We start from the raw sequence: 17,813 nt of genomic DNA on the forward strand, positions 1-17,813 counted from the left end.
TATGGAAATTTAATAATTAGGGAGCAAAAATGTGTATAAATTACAATTTAATCCTTACTTTTAATCTATGAAGGCCTTTTGGTTATAGGTATAGCAGAGTTCACATTTATATTTATGTAAATACTAAGTGTATATATATATATATATATATATATATATATATATATATATATATGTGTGTGTATATATATACATATATAATAAAATCTAAAATTTCATACCAGATTCTAAAATGTTTTAATTTTTTGACATGCAAATTCAGTGTGTGCATGTTCTCTCTCTTTTTCTCTCTCTTCCCCCAATCTCTTCCTTTCTTTCTTTTTATGGAAGTCTGCTAAAGAAAATATTCCTGCTGAAGATCCATAGAACAGTGACTGTTTTCCCTACAGAAGGAGTAAAAGGAATAATTGCCTAATCTCTTATGATTCAACATGCAACCCTACACACGTTATTTATACTGAATGTACACAAACTACTGCAATGCATTTTCTTAGAATTTTCAGTAATTTTTATATATATTCTTTTAAACATGAATAATACATTAGATATTTTAATAATGTCAAATTTCCTAAATATTTTTTATATAAACATTTTCCCCCTAAGGAATTTTCTACAAAGGAAGAATTGTATTAGTAAACCAGTTTCATAAACTCACCCCCCCAAAAAAAAATCATTAGCGATCAGGGAGATCTTAATTTAAAGTTGCATTATTTTTTTTTTTTTCCTTTCCTCTGTGAAATAACAGCTAATGTAGAAATGTTTCAAGACGTTCAAGAAAGGTATTAGAAGGTTCAGGTTAGCGCTTTAATAGGCCAAATGCCATCTGTTTCTGCAATTTGTAACGTTTTATTATTAACAACTCCAGAAGAGGGAGGCGGTCTATTTCAGTGGTGAGGACAGATTTCTGTCCATCTGTGCTGGTATTGCCGCATGTCACTTGTGCTTTAGATCTGAGTAGCTCTGAGCCAATGTAGATGCCGTTGCAAGGTCAAGAGGTGGGGAAGCCTGTCAGCACATTCTGTCTCCAAGGCTGTGACAACTGCAACACGGGTGCTTCCAGTTCCACCCTGAGGCTGTCATTCTGTTGGGCCTTGGAGCTGGGCCTTCTGTAGTTTCATTTCAAGAGAAAATGTTAACTTTAAACATTTAAAAATATCAGACAAAGAATTCAATCTTTGATGTGACTCTGGTTAATGTCAGTTTCCTTATTAAAGTATCTTGTCTCAGTATTCAAGAATGTGAAGAGTTCTGTGGTGATGATGGTTCTTACTTCTTTTTCAGCTCCTTACAAACTCTGCTGGTACGGGGAGCAGAATGCATGAGAAATGCTGTTTTATTGCAAAATAGATGATACCAAGAATGCAATGGGTTAAAGCAGAGTTTACACACTTTCAGATGTGGCATGTTTACATTCATACCTCTTGTTCTTTAAAAAACAAAACACCAACTTAATATCTCAAATTTATAAGTGTGTACTGTTTCTCTTTTCCCAAAAGTGCTTACCAAATTGTTGTGGAAGAGCTGCACCCACATCGAACGAAAAGAGAAGCTGGGGCCATGGAGTGCTACCAGGTTCCTGTCACCTACCAAAACGCCATGAGCGGGGGAGCACCCTATTACTTTGCTGCAGAATTACCCCCTGGGAATCTACCTGAACCTGCTCCATTCACCGTGGGTGACAATCGGACCTATCAAGGCTTTTGGAACCCTCCCTTGGCTCCACGCAAAGGATACAACATCTATTTCCAGGCAATGAGCAGTGTGGAGAAGGTGAGCTTCCTCTGAGGTTTGATTTTTCATTGCTCAAAGGGTTAGGGTTAGAAAATCTAGAGCCACATTTTATAAATACTCAGTAGCATTTGTCAAGAAAAGCATAAAAATAAAAGAAAGCAAGAAGAGAAAATCGATGTGTAGGGGTGTAGTTTCTGTTGCCAACAGTATGCAGTTTGGGGCTGACTGAAGAGGGCTGAGGCTGCATGCCAGTTACATTTCACAGGATTCCTGTTTCCTAGTAACTACTTCTGCTTGGGCCTTCTTCAGGAAAGCCCACAATGGCAATTGTGAGTAAAATGATTTGAAAAGGTGGGTGTGCTGCTGCCGGGACTCCACCCCTAGTAAATTTCAGGCATTGTTCTGCCTTCCTTGCTCAGTAGTGGCACACTTCAAAAGATTAAATTTACCGTAGGATAAACAGAATACACGTTCCACAGCAGGGTAATAGACCCTTATAAACTTTTCAGGGGGTACAAGCCAAATAGTAAATAACAAGTAACAATCCTCTGATTACAAAGTAATAGGACGCCTGTGGTATAGCTGACAGAACTTAACAGAAGGCTGCCTGGCAATGGCTGGATGCTGTGCCATTACACAAGTCTGCTCTCTGTTTCCCTGACGGCCCCTCCTTTTTCCATTTTGGACACAGTTGTTTTTGAACACTGCTGCTGATCCCAAATGAATATTGAAGAGGAAAACACAACAGGACATTAGAAACTGCCTGTGGTTCCATATGTGGAGAAACAACCTGGCCTTTTGTGCCCCTTGCTGTTGTTCTCTTAGAAAAAAAAATTTCTTTCCTAAAACTTATTTTATTTTTACTTGTTTATATTTTGGCAGAGAGGGATAGAAAAAAATCATCAAGAATAGAAACTTCCATAATGTAAAGTACATTTGAATAATGACATTCTGATGGACTTGTAGCTCTATAAGAAATTGCCAGTTTTGTATAATTGAGTCCCCAATGTGGGCACCTGGGACATGATGTGAAATATATGATCTCTAATTAAATCCATCATATTATGTCTTGGAATAGTTTAATTGGAAGATTTTTCCCATTTGCATTTCCACAGGGACCATGAAAACTTGGGTATTGATTAGCTGCTTTTGAATGAAAGTGTTATCTTTCTGCTTACAAATATGGTTGGCATATAGTTTATGGCAAAGTAAAATACCACAGCCTTTTCTGAAATGTTCTCCAAAGACAGAGGATATTCATGGTAGAAGATGTTCTCTTCTTCTGGTTTGCTTCTACATAGATGGGAGACTTCAGAAACTTATCTAATGCCCGCTTCCTGTATACACATTGCTCCTATGCACTGGTGTAACCAGGATGCTCCAAAAAGAACAGTATGAGAGTTGTCAATACATTTTGTGTATTAAGTAGCACAAAGAGCAAACCTAGTTCTTTGTTTGGATTTTCTTTAAAGAGGTGAGAATTTCCAAATTAACTTTTGTTACTTGATGTGTTGCATGAGAAGAGTGTTAATGAGTGTTTGTTACTTATAAAAAATTTTATTTGTCACAGTTTAAAGGCTTTGATATGAATTTTCTCTTCTGATATATCTACTACACTATGGTTAAATCAAAGTTCAGACTAGCCAGAGTGTATTTCACAATCTTTTTTGGCAATGAATTTTAAAATGGATGTGACTACTACCAACAGAGGCTGGTAATGCCTAAGGATAGTCAACAGAGTTTGCTTTTAGGAAATAAGAATCCCCTTGGGCTTTATAGGAATATGAAAAATTCTTCTACAGTTTACTATGAAGGTCAAGGGTCAAAATTAAGTAATGAAAGTACACATTTTTTTTTGATTCCTAATTCTCTCATCAGCGTTCTATTTTAATTTCAAAGTGAACACTTATGATGAAATGATAAATTGCCTCATCAACATGTGGAACTTCTCAAGATGATGTTGTAAATGCATCTTAAAAAGAAATAGCCTGCTTAAGAAAAAATCCACTTCTCATGTGGGAGAACCTGCGACTAGGGAGATGAGACTGAGAGACTGAAGAAAGAGAAGAAACACAGCATTGCACAGAATGCGATTTATTAGGAACTTAGAAGGGTGTCTTGAGCAGGAGCAAGATGGGAAGATAATACACCCCAAGGAAGGAGGATGGTGCTTACAAGCTATGCTAGGAAAAAAAAGAACAATGGCCAACTGGAATATTTGAAAAAGCCATCCTGGGCTTCTTCAAATACTACTAATATGTCCAACATTGCTAAACAGTCTAGGCATCAGTGGATGGCACAATATACTCAGCCTTCTTAATGACCTTATCCTACTATAGGGTTTGCGATATATACCAGGACATCTGATGGGGAATACATGGCAATGATGGCCAAGACAGTTGTAGTCAGATCATGTTGCATTCAGATAGCCTTCTGATCCCTAGCTTTGACACATTTTCAAACCTAGACATTCAAAGATAGACACCAACTGAACTAAGTTTTGGGGAAGTGAGGCATGAACCCTAAACTAGCTTACGGGGACATGCATCTCCTATTACCACCCCCACAGTATTAAAAATATAATAATCACTCTGTCACTTCATTTTTTTTTTTTTGCTTCTGCTTTCTCTACCCTATTGTGTAGCAAGAGATAGAAAATAATCTATATTGAAAAAAAAGAAAAAAACATTTAACTCCTAACAGCTACATTAAAAGAAAGAACAGATAAATGATACTGCAACTGTGGTGCAATGTTTTGATTACCTTCCTAACTACTATCTCTTAGCTCTTTAGTCTTGCTATGATCCAAGCAAGAGTATGTAACGTTTAGTTTTTATCTGAGTCTACCACCATCAGGTAGAAATTAAATTTATATTTTGTTCTGAATTACATTAGTTATACAATATTTATATTTGCCTTTATGATGGCTTTAGAATCAACAATAAATTCAAATAGAATTCTACCCACCTTGTCCTGAACAAGCTAGCCTGCTTTGTTAGAAGGTGAAAATAGTTACTGACATCTTTAGAACATATTGGATATTTTCTAAAAGCTTGTATATTACATTTTGAACAATTCTCTGAGAAAATATATCAAGAAACAAGAAATGTATTAATCTTGTAATTCTCCAACAAAAAAAAAAATTTAAAATTCCATGTAACCACCATTTTGCCTACCAGGTACCTCTGGCACACATCCTAAACCCTAAAGGATAAACAAGATCATTAAGAAAGTCACTGAGTAGATCCGAGTGTATCAATATTTCATTTCTGTGTAATCCTATTTTAAGACCATGCATTGATCTTGGGATTAGTTATAGTTTATGAAACAGGCATCATTACCTATACATTGATTTTTTTTTAATTTTTACTCCACCAGGAAACTAAAACCCAGTGTGTACGAATTGCTACAAAAGGTAAGAGGTTTGCTTTTTCTTCTTCTTTTTTAAAAATCTATTCACCACCTTTCTAAAGCAAAACAGCTTTGTTCCCTGCTTCAGCCTAATTAAATGTGGCATTTCTATTACTGAGTATTTGTAGTAGGACCCAGTTAAATCGCCAGCCAAGTTCTCTGACTCACTTGGGTGTCTTTAACACATAATAGGGTGCTACATCCCATCCTCTAATACTTGACTAAAGGAATCTTGTTATGAGAATAGAAAGGATTTATAAAACCTCAGAAGGACTTATTTCTGCCATTTAGTACCTGAAAGATCTTGAGTGGCTGATCAAGCAATGCATTAGAAAAAACTAAGTAATAGCAGTTGAAAATAGCAAGTCACTTGTTTAAAAACCACTGTAACTTTCTCTGATCAAGGATCACACAGAAAAAGAACAAAGCTAATTAATTCATACATATATAAAAGTTTAAATGTGGAAATTGCTCCATATTTTCATCAGTAGTACATTTGGATTAAAGATTAATTTTCTTTTTTTTAATTTCACTAATATTCAGAGATTGTATACATGATAGGTAATCACCACAACACAGTTCCTGCTGACCCTACCTATTATGACTCAGTTGCCTACTTTCTTTGTGAGGAAAAAATACTGTCATCCTTGAATGAGTGTTTAGAGTTCAAAGTGGGGAGGGGGGATCTCCTCATCTCCGTTTATAGTCCTTCATTTAAGAGTTATTTGATTGTGCCCACAAGGGCGAGATAGCTACTTCTTCATGTGTTCTAGCAAGAGAAATAATAAAAAGCTGTCTGCCTGCAGCCAGGGGCTCCTCAGAGGGTTGTCCTCTGGGTAGATCGTTGCCAGAATTAGTATTAGACCCACATTCATAAGCAGCAGTGGATTCTTTGGGGGCTAAAATGAATAGCCATATTCTGTGTGTACTGGCATCTTTCCTTTTATCATTTTTCTCCATCTAATCGTCAATCTTCTCAATTAGCATTTGTGTTTTACTCTTGATTTGTAAAGGCAATATAGATTTTTTCCCTTGACTCATGAGAATAAAGAAGCTTCACAGAAGAAAAAATAAACATACTTGTTCAATTCAAATACTGATTCCTCATGATAGTTTTAAAAAAATAAGCTTTTTTAAAAAGTGAAGAGAAGAATATATTGAGGGGAATGAAGTACATAAGAATTATGTTTTATTTTTTAAAATGTAGCTTATAGATCAGGAGTTAGGGCAGAAATTTTTACAGGTTAATGGTGGAAGACATTAAGTATGTATTGCCTGTGCTCTCCAGATTTAAACTAGAGCTAATGATGTAAAGAGGTCTCGCATCAGCCTCTAAAAAACTTCTTTAAATAGGGTAATGCTGCATTTCTAGAACTCAGAAAAGAAAGTTATAAATGCTTGTAGCATTTCAAATTTTCTTACTCAGTTTGCTTTCAAATGACCTGGTTAACTATCGTTTTGTCCCTCTCTGAATACAAATAAAAGCATGCTGACAAATACTATATGGTATTTAGATTGCAACTTGAGATCATGGAAATTAATCTTACTACATGACATAGAATATTTGCCAGAAACTTAGTAAGAAAGAAAGTCTTTTTGTGGTAGTTATTTCAGTTGACAGGATGTACAGTGAGCAGAGAAAGGACACTGGACTTAGACTATCTGGGTTTACACCTCGATTTGTCCCTGCGTAATTTTTTAGCACTGGGCAAAGTATATAAGGTCTTATTCCCAAAATAAGAGTACTTATCCCTTATTTTTATTGAGGTTTAAAATAACTTATACAGCAGTCTCTTCTTACCTGAGATTTTGCGTCTACCTCTTAAGTTACTGACAGTTAACCACACCCTCAAATATTAAATGAAAAATTTCAGAAGTAACAATAATTAAGTTTTAAATTGTGTGCCATTCTGAGCAGCATGATAAAATCTCACACTGCCCTGTTCTGTCCTGTCCAGGACTTCATCATCTCTTTGTCCAGTGTACCACATAGAATTTACTACCCAACCATTAGTCATTTAGTAGACCCTGATGTTATTGGATCAATTTTTTAAATAATTTTTTTATTTGTTTTAATTAGTTACACATGACAGTACAATGATCTTGACATATTATACACTTGAATCCAGAGGGGATATAATTTCTCATTTTCTGAGTGTACAGGTTGCAGAATCACATTGGTCATGCAGTCTCATATATACACACAGCAATAATAATGTCTATTTTATTCTACTGTTCTTCCTTTCCCCTCTTCCTCTCCCCTCCCCTCCCATCACTTCTTTCTACCTAATCTAATGTGACACACTTTTTTTTCCTCACATCGTCATACATATATTCTGTATAACAATGAGGCTCTCCTTCCGTCTTCTGTGCAATTGCATGGAAGTTGGATCAATTTTTGTGGTATTGCAGTGCCTTGTGTTCAGGTAAACCTGATTTTATTTAATAGGGCCCCAAACTACAAGAATAGTGAAGCTTCCAATTATTGTATTTTATTATAATTATTGTTAATTTCTTACTGTACCCAGTTTATAAATTAAACATTATTAGAGGTATATAGGCAGAGTTTAAAAAAAATAACAGTAAAGAGAGAATTTAGAACTGCCTTTAGGCAACTATTGGAGGTCTTAGAACATGTTCTTCACAACAACAGAGAGGAAGGCTGCTGTACTGAGAAGTTTTGTAAATATTACACATGTGTTAACTATTTATCATCATCACAATTGACTTTTTACCTTACTTCAGGAAGACATAATTTATGTTATTCCATTATAAAAGAAATTTGTACAAATACTAAACTTACTCAACTTTCATGATAGAAATTGCTTAGGGAAAAACTAAAATGATTTTTTAATACCTTTATTTATTTATTTATTTATTTATTTATTTATTTATTTATTTTTATGTGGTGCTGAGGATCAAAGCCAGGGCCTCACACACGCTAGGTGAGCATTTTACTACTGAGCCACAACCCTAGCCCCAAAACTAAGATGCTTTTATTCATTCTTTCAATGTTTCTGCCTATATCTAATGTATTTTCTGCTCTATTCAACTTTGTTTTATTTACTTATGAGAAAACTACATTTATAAAGTATCATCAATATATTGCCTGACTACCTTTTCAGATAAGACCAGCCAGGTATGGTCAAGCGTTGGTAGGAAATTTTTTGATATAAAAATTTTCTGAGATGGCTCTTTGAAGACACACTTAATAGTCAAAAGAGCATAATCACATTGACCATAAAGAAAACATGACGACGCCCTCTGGTAAATGACCAGCTCAATTATTAAAAGTTTCTATGTTGAAAAAAATCTGTCAGATCACCCATGTAAAATGTGGGAATTTTACTATTATAAATGTGCATATATATCAACACAGGAGTAGGTAAGTATTTTTCAGTTAACAAAAATAAAAACGAATCAAACATTAAAAACAGCATGACCATAGGTAGAAGCAACACCTAGTGCACAGGAAATATATGAGGTTTGGAAGGCTGTCCTTGATGGCATGGTTGTAGGTGTCCCTCCATGGATAACATGTGTCTTTACTTCTTGCACCCCTGCCAAAGAGCAGGACATCCCTGCCCAGGACTCCCTGGGCCAAACACACTATGTAGCAATATCCTGTAGGATTCCCATGGCATGTTTTGTGTTTCATTTGCCCATCAGTTAGACCCTGACCTGGTCCCACCAGCACAGCACTGGGTGTGAGTGAAGGATCTTGGACACTTTTTCAGCTTCCTGTCCAGGTCAACTTTGTTGAAAAGAACTAGATGGCCTGAAAATGCTGGAGTTGCATTTTGAATATTGAAGATATTCTGGTTTGTAGTAGCCTTTCACCACACCAACTTTTTCAAACCATATGTAGTAGTGTCCTGCTTTTTCTCATATTCTTAAATTCGCTAAATTTATTACTGTCCTATACATCATGGCATGATTATGTGATTGTCTTGTACATCATTGTGTGACAGGAACAAATACAGGGTGAGAGTCATATGAGTATAACAAATATTTGTTGAATCTTGAGTTAGAATTTAAACTAAGTTTAGGATAGATGTTTCAGGTTCAGTCACAGTCCTATCTGAAATTCTAAAAGTATTACCACAGTTTGTGATGTGTTAGGACAAATTAATAAAGAACTAGAGTGGCTTTTTTTGTTTATTTAAATGTACGTTAATATCATGATATATATTCTGCCTTCTAGCATAGAATACTTTTTCCCCCAAAGTTGAGATTCAGTTTTATTCTATGTGGAACATAGTTGATTAGAAATATACTTTATAAAGTAAAGTAAAATAAATTGAATTTAATCCTAATCTGTCTCTGTATCAGTTTTATTCAAATGAGTTTTCTTGTGAATTCAGTGGCAATCAATGATTTCTTATTCATTCAAATGGCTACTTGTTAGGATAAATACAAAGATAGTTTGGCTGAAATCCTCTCTTCAATTTGATCACTGCTATTCTTATAAATATATCCTATTCTGTAGCTTCTTTCCTTTCCTGCTGTGCACATTTCAATACGAAGGGCTTATTCTACTGATTTAATCAGAATTAAAGAGTGTGATGTATCAGAGCAGAGGGTCCAAAGGAAATCTAACTATGACTTCTTAAGACATAGATTCTGGATGTAATCATTATGATAAAAGATTGAAATTCTATAAAATGCCATACGAATGAATATAACTCAGTGGCACAAGAATGTATTGTTTTATTAAAGTAGAACCTCTTTGACTTCATTAGATGTATTTAAATTTCATACTCAAAATAAGAACTCTGAATATCTTTTATGGTTCTTAAACATAACATTAGAGCTAGAAATGAAAAGGGGTTATCATTTGTGCTCTTTCCAACCTTCTTTTTATAATACTTTGAATTATTCTTAAAGTTGGTACCAGTTATCCCATACCTAGTACATATCTGGAATAATCTGTGTCTAATGATTTCTTCTTAACTCACTACAAAAAAGACACTAGGACCTATCTTTCTACCCCTATTGTTAGAGTAAGTAGACTTTCTTCCCATCTTGTTTGCAGAAAAATATCCTGCTCACCAAAGCAGAAAAGACTATGAGCTGAAGAAACTTTAAAAGATTATGCTTACTCTTGAGCCCATCCCTAAACTAACTGGAAGTTAAATAATTTGGTTTTTTTTTTTTTAATTTAAAATCAGGTAGATTAGTGTTTGCATGTGGAATATTATGCTTCTGATTATTTCTTTTAGAGTCATAATAATAAGATGCTAGGGTATAGGGACAAATAAGAAAAATAAACTCACCTGTTCACATAATGCATAGTAAATGGAAGAATGGTATAGGGAAAGAGGGTTAAATGGTTCTCTGTTTATCCTTGCTCCCTACTTCCAGATAAGTCATGGAATAGCAGGTGGTGACTGAAAGAGTTTCTATTAACTCTACCTATAAATACTCATTTTTTAGCATAAATAGTTAAGGACAACTCAAGCATTTTTAATTAAATTGCTTCATGAAATGACCTTGACTTGTTACCATTCTTTCCTGAGAAGCCCATTGGAGATACCTTATGTTTATGGCTCAGTCTATAGTACAGGAAGGATGGCATTAATGGTCAAGATGATCAAGTTATCACTATTGACTTCATAAAGGACACTTTCTAAAAGAAATAATAATTGTATAACCAAATACTTGGGGAAGACTGGGGTAATAGCAAATTGATAAAATCCAGGGGAAGTAAGTGATAATCCATTTCAGAAAATAATTCATTAAGTTTGATGATTTTATAATTAAGGTTAAAAATCAATAGCTTATTGGCAATAATTATTTTCAATATAAAATGTGTCTAAATAAAATTGGAGTAAGAATAAACCTAATAAGAAATACATAATACTTCTACACTGAAAAATACAAAATGTCCTTGAAAGAAATGAAACAAAAAAGAGAGGTATGCCAAGTTCATGGATTAGATGACCCAGTATTGGTAAAAATGTCATTTTCTCTTATATGAATCTATAGATTAAAAATAATCAGAAATCTAATTTCTTTTTAAAATGGAAAGTCTGATTCTGAAATTAAAATGGAAATGTAGAGGACCAACAAAATTCATGGAAATTCTAAAAAAAATATAATAATAAGGTTTCTGGATGACATCAAATCCTACTGTAAAGTTATAGTAATTCAGACAGTGTACTATTAGGACAAGAATAAATAATCTGACCAATGAAAGAGAAAATCCAGAACTATACCCACACACATGTGGTTACCTTATTTTGACAAATGTAGAATACTTCATGATGTCAGACATTTCTTAGTAGGAATCAAAAACTGTGCCCTTCTTAAAAAAATGATTAGTTCCACATAAGACCACCTTTTCATCAGAGACTACTATATGGAGATCAAAATACCATTCGTGTAAGAAAAAATTGTAATTAATAAATCTCCAAAAGAACTTATATTTGAAACTTGTAAATATTGTAAATCAGTAAGAAAAGGAAAGAAAGTCTATTAGAAATTGGACAAATTAACATTTAACAGATAAGGATATCTATTCACAAATGTATGAAATGATACTCAATAAGAAAATATAAATTAAAACCACAACATGATTCCATTATATTCATACCTAAATTGGTAAAATTAAAAATTACAGGAGATACCAAGCATTGGGAAGGATGTAGAGCAACTGAAAAATCTCATACTGTGCTGCTGGTAGAAGTAAACAATAATACAATCACTTGGAAAATTGCCCACCAGCACACATACTACAAAGCTTATAGCAGCAGTATTTGCAAAAGCCACAATCTGGAAGCTCCCAACAATAGTCATCAGTATACTGGTTAAATTGATTGAGTATATTCACACAATGCAATGCTCTAAAGCAGAGAATATAAACATCTATAATTATACACATTACATACATGAAAAAATAAACATTTGAATGAAAGAAGCTAGACACAAAAGAATATACTCTTTATTTTTCCATTTATTAAAAAAAGAAATAAAATGCCTCATGAAAGAAAAAAGTTGTGTGCAGTTTCTATATAGATGTATGACAGTTCAAATATGTCATCCAGATATATATCTATGTCAGGAGTTCCTGAGACTACCCCTGGATTTGGTGATTACCTAGGATTTCTAGTCATATCTATGAATGGTTTTGTGGCTATGAATGATACAATAAAAGCATAATCAATAAAATAATACAGTAAGCAATATATAACAATAATAATAATGCAATAAAACAATACATAAACAATAAATAAAAGCAAAATCAGCAAAGGGAAAATTCACATGACCAAAGTTCAGAAGAGACCAGGAAGGAGTTTCCAAGGGGCTACAGAATATTCTTAATTTCTCCAGGATTGAATTAGGGCAACACAAATGAAATGTTTACCAATCAGGGAAGCTAGTTTAAGATTTAGTGTACAAGGTTTTTATTGGGTGCTATTCATATAGACATCCTTTGCTTAACATGTACTGATATTTTTTACTTCCCAAAAGGAAAGCATGTTTCTACATGAGCCACTTTGTTTGCACAATTTAGGGCCAGTAATCAACTCTTACCTGTTATGTGATGATGGGAACCCTTTCCAAATCCAAGTTCCCTAATACCACCCAAGGGTATGAATACCAGTCTTGAGCCTCCTGGTTAACATTTTCTGATTGATATCTATATAAAAGGTCCCAAGAGATAGGTTAAAAAAAAAAAGAAATTGGGGAGAACCACAAATGTTATACATATAAACAGAAAGTAGAAAATTAGATATTTGAAAAATGATTAAATATTAATCATTATTGATTCTAGGGGAAGGAAGAATATGAATGTGAGTAATTTAAAGACCCTCATTTGTTGATGGCGGTTGGTACAGGCTACTCACTCATGGATTGAGACCTTCTCTAAGCTTGCTCTTACTAGAGAATATGGGCTTGTGGGTGATTTAAAACATTCTGAAAAACAATTCTTATTTTATTTGTCATTTGCCTTTAGAATCGTGTACTCATTTGCGCCTCAGTTTATTGCTTCATTTAGTCTTTGTGAATCATGAAGCAATTTTGTCTTCCCACTACCTATTTTTACCTGTCTTTTAACATCCAATGTATATGCAAATCGAGTTTTCAGACTCATACCTGAGTAGGTAAGTACAATTCTGTGAGGACATATTCCATATATGAGAAAAGATAAGGACAGAAAAATCAAACTAACATGTAGTTTGTGAATTGTGGTGATACATAAAAATACTATTGAACAGAAAATTAAGACAAGATAGAAAGAGTAAATGGTGGGAACAACTTGAAGCTACTCTTGTTGTATATTTCTTACTCAGCTATCACAGAAACAAAGCTGGACACCAGTGAAATTAAAAACAGAGGGAAAAAACACAGAAAAAGCCTCCTTGAGGCATGTGCAGGTCATCCCCAAATCATATTTCAGTTAGGATGAGCATAAGTTACGTGAACAAATAGTAAAGAAAGTTAAAGAAAGACCACATACTCCACTTTGCTTACACGGACTCCAGGATTACTTCAGTACCAGCAAGCCTGGGTACCAACTGATGGATCCTCTGGGCAAAGCAGCCAGGGTTTAGGAATCCCTCAAGCAATGGAAGAAATGCTGAGGCAACCCTCAGGTGAAAGGTAAAGATTGAGAATATATGAAGAAGATGGAGAGAAAGAAAAATAAAACATAAGGACACCAATAAAAAATTCTGTATTGCCAAATAATGAATGGGTAGAAATGGATAGGAAAAAAAGGCATCTAACTGTCTACTCATTACTTAAATTTTCAGTCACATTTACATTTTAAGAATTAAACTAAGTATCATAGGGTTAGTTTATTTATATGTGTAAGCTGTAGATAATTTTTAACTTAAAATAGTTCTTTTTAGTTTTTGCTATTGTTTTACATATATTTTTCTCATTCTTTAATGAGTTCTTTTTAAGTACTGTATGAATATTGTCTTTAAAAATTGGAATCTGTGGATTTTTTGTGAAAATAAACTTTATAACCCACTGTTCACTAAAGATAATGTACAATGGAAATGGGATTGAACATAATTAATTTTAAGGATTGATGTAAGACCAACAATAATAGATATTAACTTTCTAGTAAAGTACCTTACATGTGAAACATTTTCAATAAATGTCTATTATAACTCCTTCTCATTATTTTCATTGTTAATATTCATAATTACTTATGGTTAGGAAGCTAAGAGAAGGATTTTATGGAGTAAGTAGCATATTAAATTGTACTTTGAAAGATGGATGTTATTTTGTCAGTTGGAAATGAAAGGCAAGATAATTCAAGATAGAAGTAATTAGATAGAACAAAAGTTTGAGGACTGGAAAATATATCATCTTATATCAAAAGAATAATACTTTAATAGTATAGTAAGCCCCACTTATGTTAATGTTAAGGAAGAAAAGACTAGAAAGTTTATATTCCTGTTTGACAAGGCCTTGAGTTCCAATGGTACTACAAAGGCAACAGTGACTCACTGGGAGTTTTTGAAAGGATAGAAGCTAAATTCTGGCTGTATGTAATATTTGGTGTATAAAAACTCCTCTTAATATGTTTGATGGATGCAGGAAGGTAGTAGAAAGTGGGGGAAACTATTTGAAAGCCTGATGCAGATTCTTTCCCTTCTTCCCCAGCCTTTTCTCTTCCCACATTTCCTACACAGTTCATCCCAAAACCACAAGGTAGAGCAGAGCATGGGCAAAACCACAGCTGGAATGGGTAGAAGCTTCAAGTCCACAGAGCAGGTCAGAGCATGAGCATGTGAGGGAGGCAATTTCACAGAGCAGCACTTGGCATAGTATCTGAGACTGATCAAATTTATGTCATCAGCATAGGTAACATAGCCCAGTCTGGGTAGTCCGAGTTTGTTCCCAGAGGAGCAAGTCTCTACATGTGGAGCTGGGCTTCTGGGGCTTTGGAGTCCAAGAAGGGTGAACTGAAGCATGGAGAATCAGAACCCAAGCTTGGGAAGAAGGGTATTTATGTGGGGGAAACACCTGGTATGGGTATTGGAAACCCAATGAGGTGAAAAGCTTTGGGTAGGGGAGAAGAAATTTGAGTTGTGTGAAGATGTCAATCCAGGAAGGCAGCACTGCAGTATGTCGAATACCATTAGTCCAGGTAGATGAACATCCATGTAGAAATTTGTTCATGTGTAGGATGACTGAGTCTAAGTGGAGTGAGGAGTACAACCACGCAGGGTGTAAATAACAGCGAGAGGGCAGAGGTAACACACACACACACACACATACACACACACACATACATATACACCCAGAGAAGGACAGAGAAAAAATTGAAGGTGTGTTATGTGTGTGTCTCAAAACTCAGTTCATAACTCAGTTCACTGAGAGGGCCTGGGGAAAATGATACCATAATAATAGTAAACACCCCTAGTATTCATATTTTGGTGTCTAAATACCGTTATTCAATAAAATTTACTGGGCTTCTTTAAGATGTGGCTAATTCTAGATCTGGAAGAGGAAAAATAGGAGATGAAACTAGAAACTTAAAAAAATTTTTTTGGTATGAGATTGGAACCTTGTATAATTTGCATGCTTAACATCTTTAGACTCAGGTTTCTCCACTGAAAGATAATAATTTTAGATTGTCTGATACTAGTTTGCCTTTTATTTTCATGTATAATTTATAACATTGTTCTTATTCACATATATTCATAAATGAACATAGTTATTTGTTAGTCAGAAGCTAAGCATCTTATGCCATGTTGTTGTAAAGCATTTTATACAGTGGTACCTTTATTTTCATAAGAAAATTGTTGAATAAGTAATTGTTTATATCTATGGTTAGATATAAAAGTACTGAATCATGTAAATATTATATAAAGTATAATAAATGTACTCAAAGTATTTTCAAAAGTATTTCCCTAGAAATATGCTTCATTCACATTAAACTAATAAGAGATCTATTTGAATTGAAATTTTATTTTACCTTTCTCCATAATATTTAGCATATTGTGTCATTTAAAATTTTCTCTCATGGCTTTTACTATTCTATTCTTATTCTGTATGTTGAGCATTTTCATTATAATGTGCCTTGGTGTGGATCTGTTGTGATTTTGTACATTTGTCATCCTGTAAGCTTCTTGAATTTGTTTTTTCAATTCATTCTTCATGTTTGGAAGCTTTTCTGATATTATTTCATTATCCAAGTACATGTATGAAAACAGGAATTGGTATGAATATACTTTGTATACAACCAGAGATATGAAAAATTGTGCTCTATATGTATAATATGAATTGTAATGCATTCTGCAATTATACATAAAAATAAAAAATTAAATTAAATTTCTCAATATACAAATAACCATTTATAGAGCCATGCACTCATTTACACAAAATTATTCTCAACGTAAAGCAAGCAAATATTAATAAGAACCAAGATACTGAATAATTCTCTGTAATAAGACTAAGAAACAAATCTTGACTTTAGTGCTAATAGGCATTTTTACCATGTATTACAATATTAAGAAAAAAAGTCAGTATTAAAAAGTTTGTTTGTAAATCATAAAAACAACAGTAATGTTTAATTCATTTATTCTTCTCTTTTTTGCTGTCTATTCCCTAACTACTAGATAAAGAGTACATTTTTTAAAAATCATTTTCTTCATAATGGTAATTTTATCTTAAATATCTCATACTATTTTCTCAAATCCTCATTGGTGTCCTTTTCTCTGAGTGTACAGATGGCTGCAAATGGCTTTTTAAGTGACAGACATTCAAAATAACAAACATGAGAAGAAAAGGAATACTAAATCTGTCAAGAAGTTACTATAAAACCACAGAAGCTCTGGTTGTAGCTTCCTCGTTATAGGAGCCATACTCACAAAACCCTGGTGAACTTGAACTTCAGTACAACTCTTAAGTCTCCTCTCTTGACCCAGAAGGCTGAGGCAGGAGGATCACAAGTTCAAAGCCAGCCTCAACAACTTATCATGCCCTAAGCACTTAGTGAGACCCTATTTCAAAATTTAAAAAAAAAAAAAAAGAAAGAAAGAAAGGGGCTGGAGATAGGATTTAGTGTTTGAGAGCCACTGGGTTCAATCCCCAGTTCCAAAAAATAAATAATAATAATAATTAATAAATAAATAAATCTCTCCTCTCACAGCAGCCTTGTTCATTATTCCTTGCTGAGCTTACCATAGGAAAAGGTGATTGAAAAGCATAGGTGAGGTCTAAAGACAAAATACATTTAAAAGGGTTCCAAGCTCTAAAATCCTAAGCTTAGTTTCTTAAATTTTACTAAGAGACTCTTTTATATCACTTTTTTAAGCAGATGGAATTGGGGACCAATGGTGACAGTTCAATCAGGCCATTGAGAAACTTTAGGTAGGGATATGGCTTTTCTTGGTCCTTTGGATAATTTGATGTAAAGCTTCTGACCCTTCTGAAACTTGTACCCAGTGAGCACAATTTTGTCATCTTTCCTGAGCCTGAGTGCTGTTGCTGGTACTCACATTCTTTTCTCCTGCAAGAAAATAAGCACCTGCCATTCTCCCTAATCTGATGTGATATATCATTTTCCTTGAACTCAGAAGCAAGGAAATTATGTAAAAGCATCCTAGTCCTAGAGTCATGGAATACAGTTCAAGTGAAGCCAAGCAAGAACCAAGTACAATTTTTTTTTTTTTGGAGGGGGGAACTCAAGGGCACTCGACCAC

General features: G+C 34.0%; 1 protein-coding gene across 5 annotated transcripts in view; it reads left to right on the forward strand.

Moving 5' to 3' along the window:
- Positions 1-17,813, forward strand: part of Ptprk (protein tyrosine phosphatase receptor type K) — a 526,982-nt gene that overhangs the window by 425,721 nt on the left and 83,448 nt on the right. For all 5 annotated transcript variants that reach the window (XM_076858271.2, XM_076858267.2, XM_076858268.2 and 2 more), the window contains exons 12-13: positions 1,497-1,770; positions 5,110-5,146. In XM_076858271.2, the coding sequence (XP_076714386.2) occupies positions 1,497-1,770; positions 5,110-5,146 (311 nt within the window). The remainder of the gene's footprint in view (positions 1-1,496; positions 1,771-5,109; positions 5,147-17,813) is intronic.

This window comes from Callospermophilus lateralis, chromosome 6 (genome assembly GCF_048772815.1).
Source record: "Callospermophilus lateralis isolate mCalLat2 chromosome 6, mCalLat2.hap1, whole genome shotgun sequence".
Classification (NCBI taxonomy): domain Eukaryota; kingdom Metazoa; phylum Chordata; class Mammalia; order Rodentia; family Sciuridae; genus Callospermophilus; species Callospermophilus lateralis.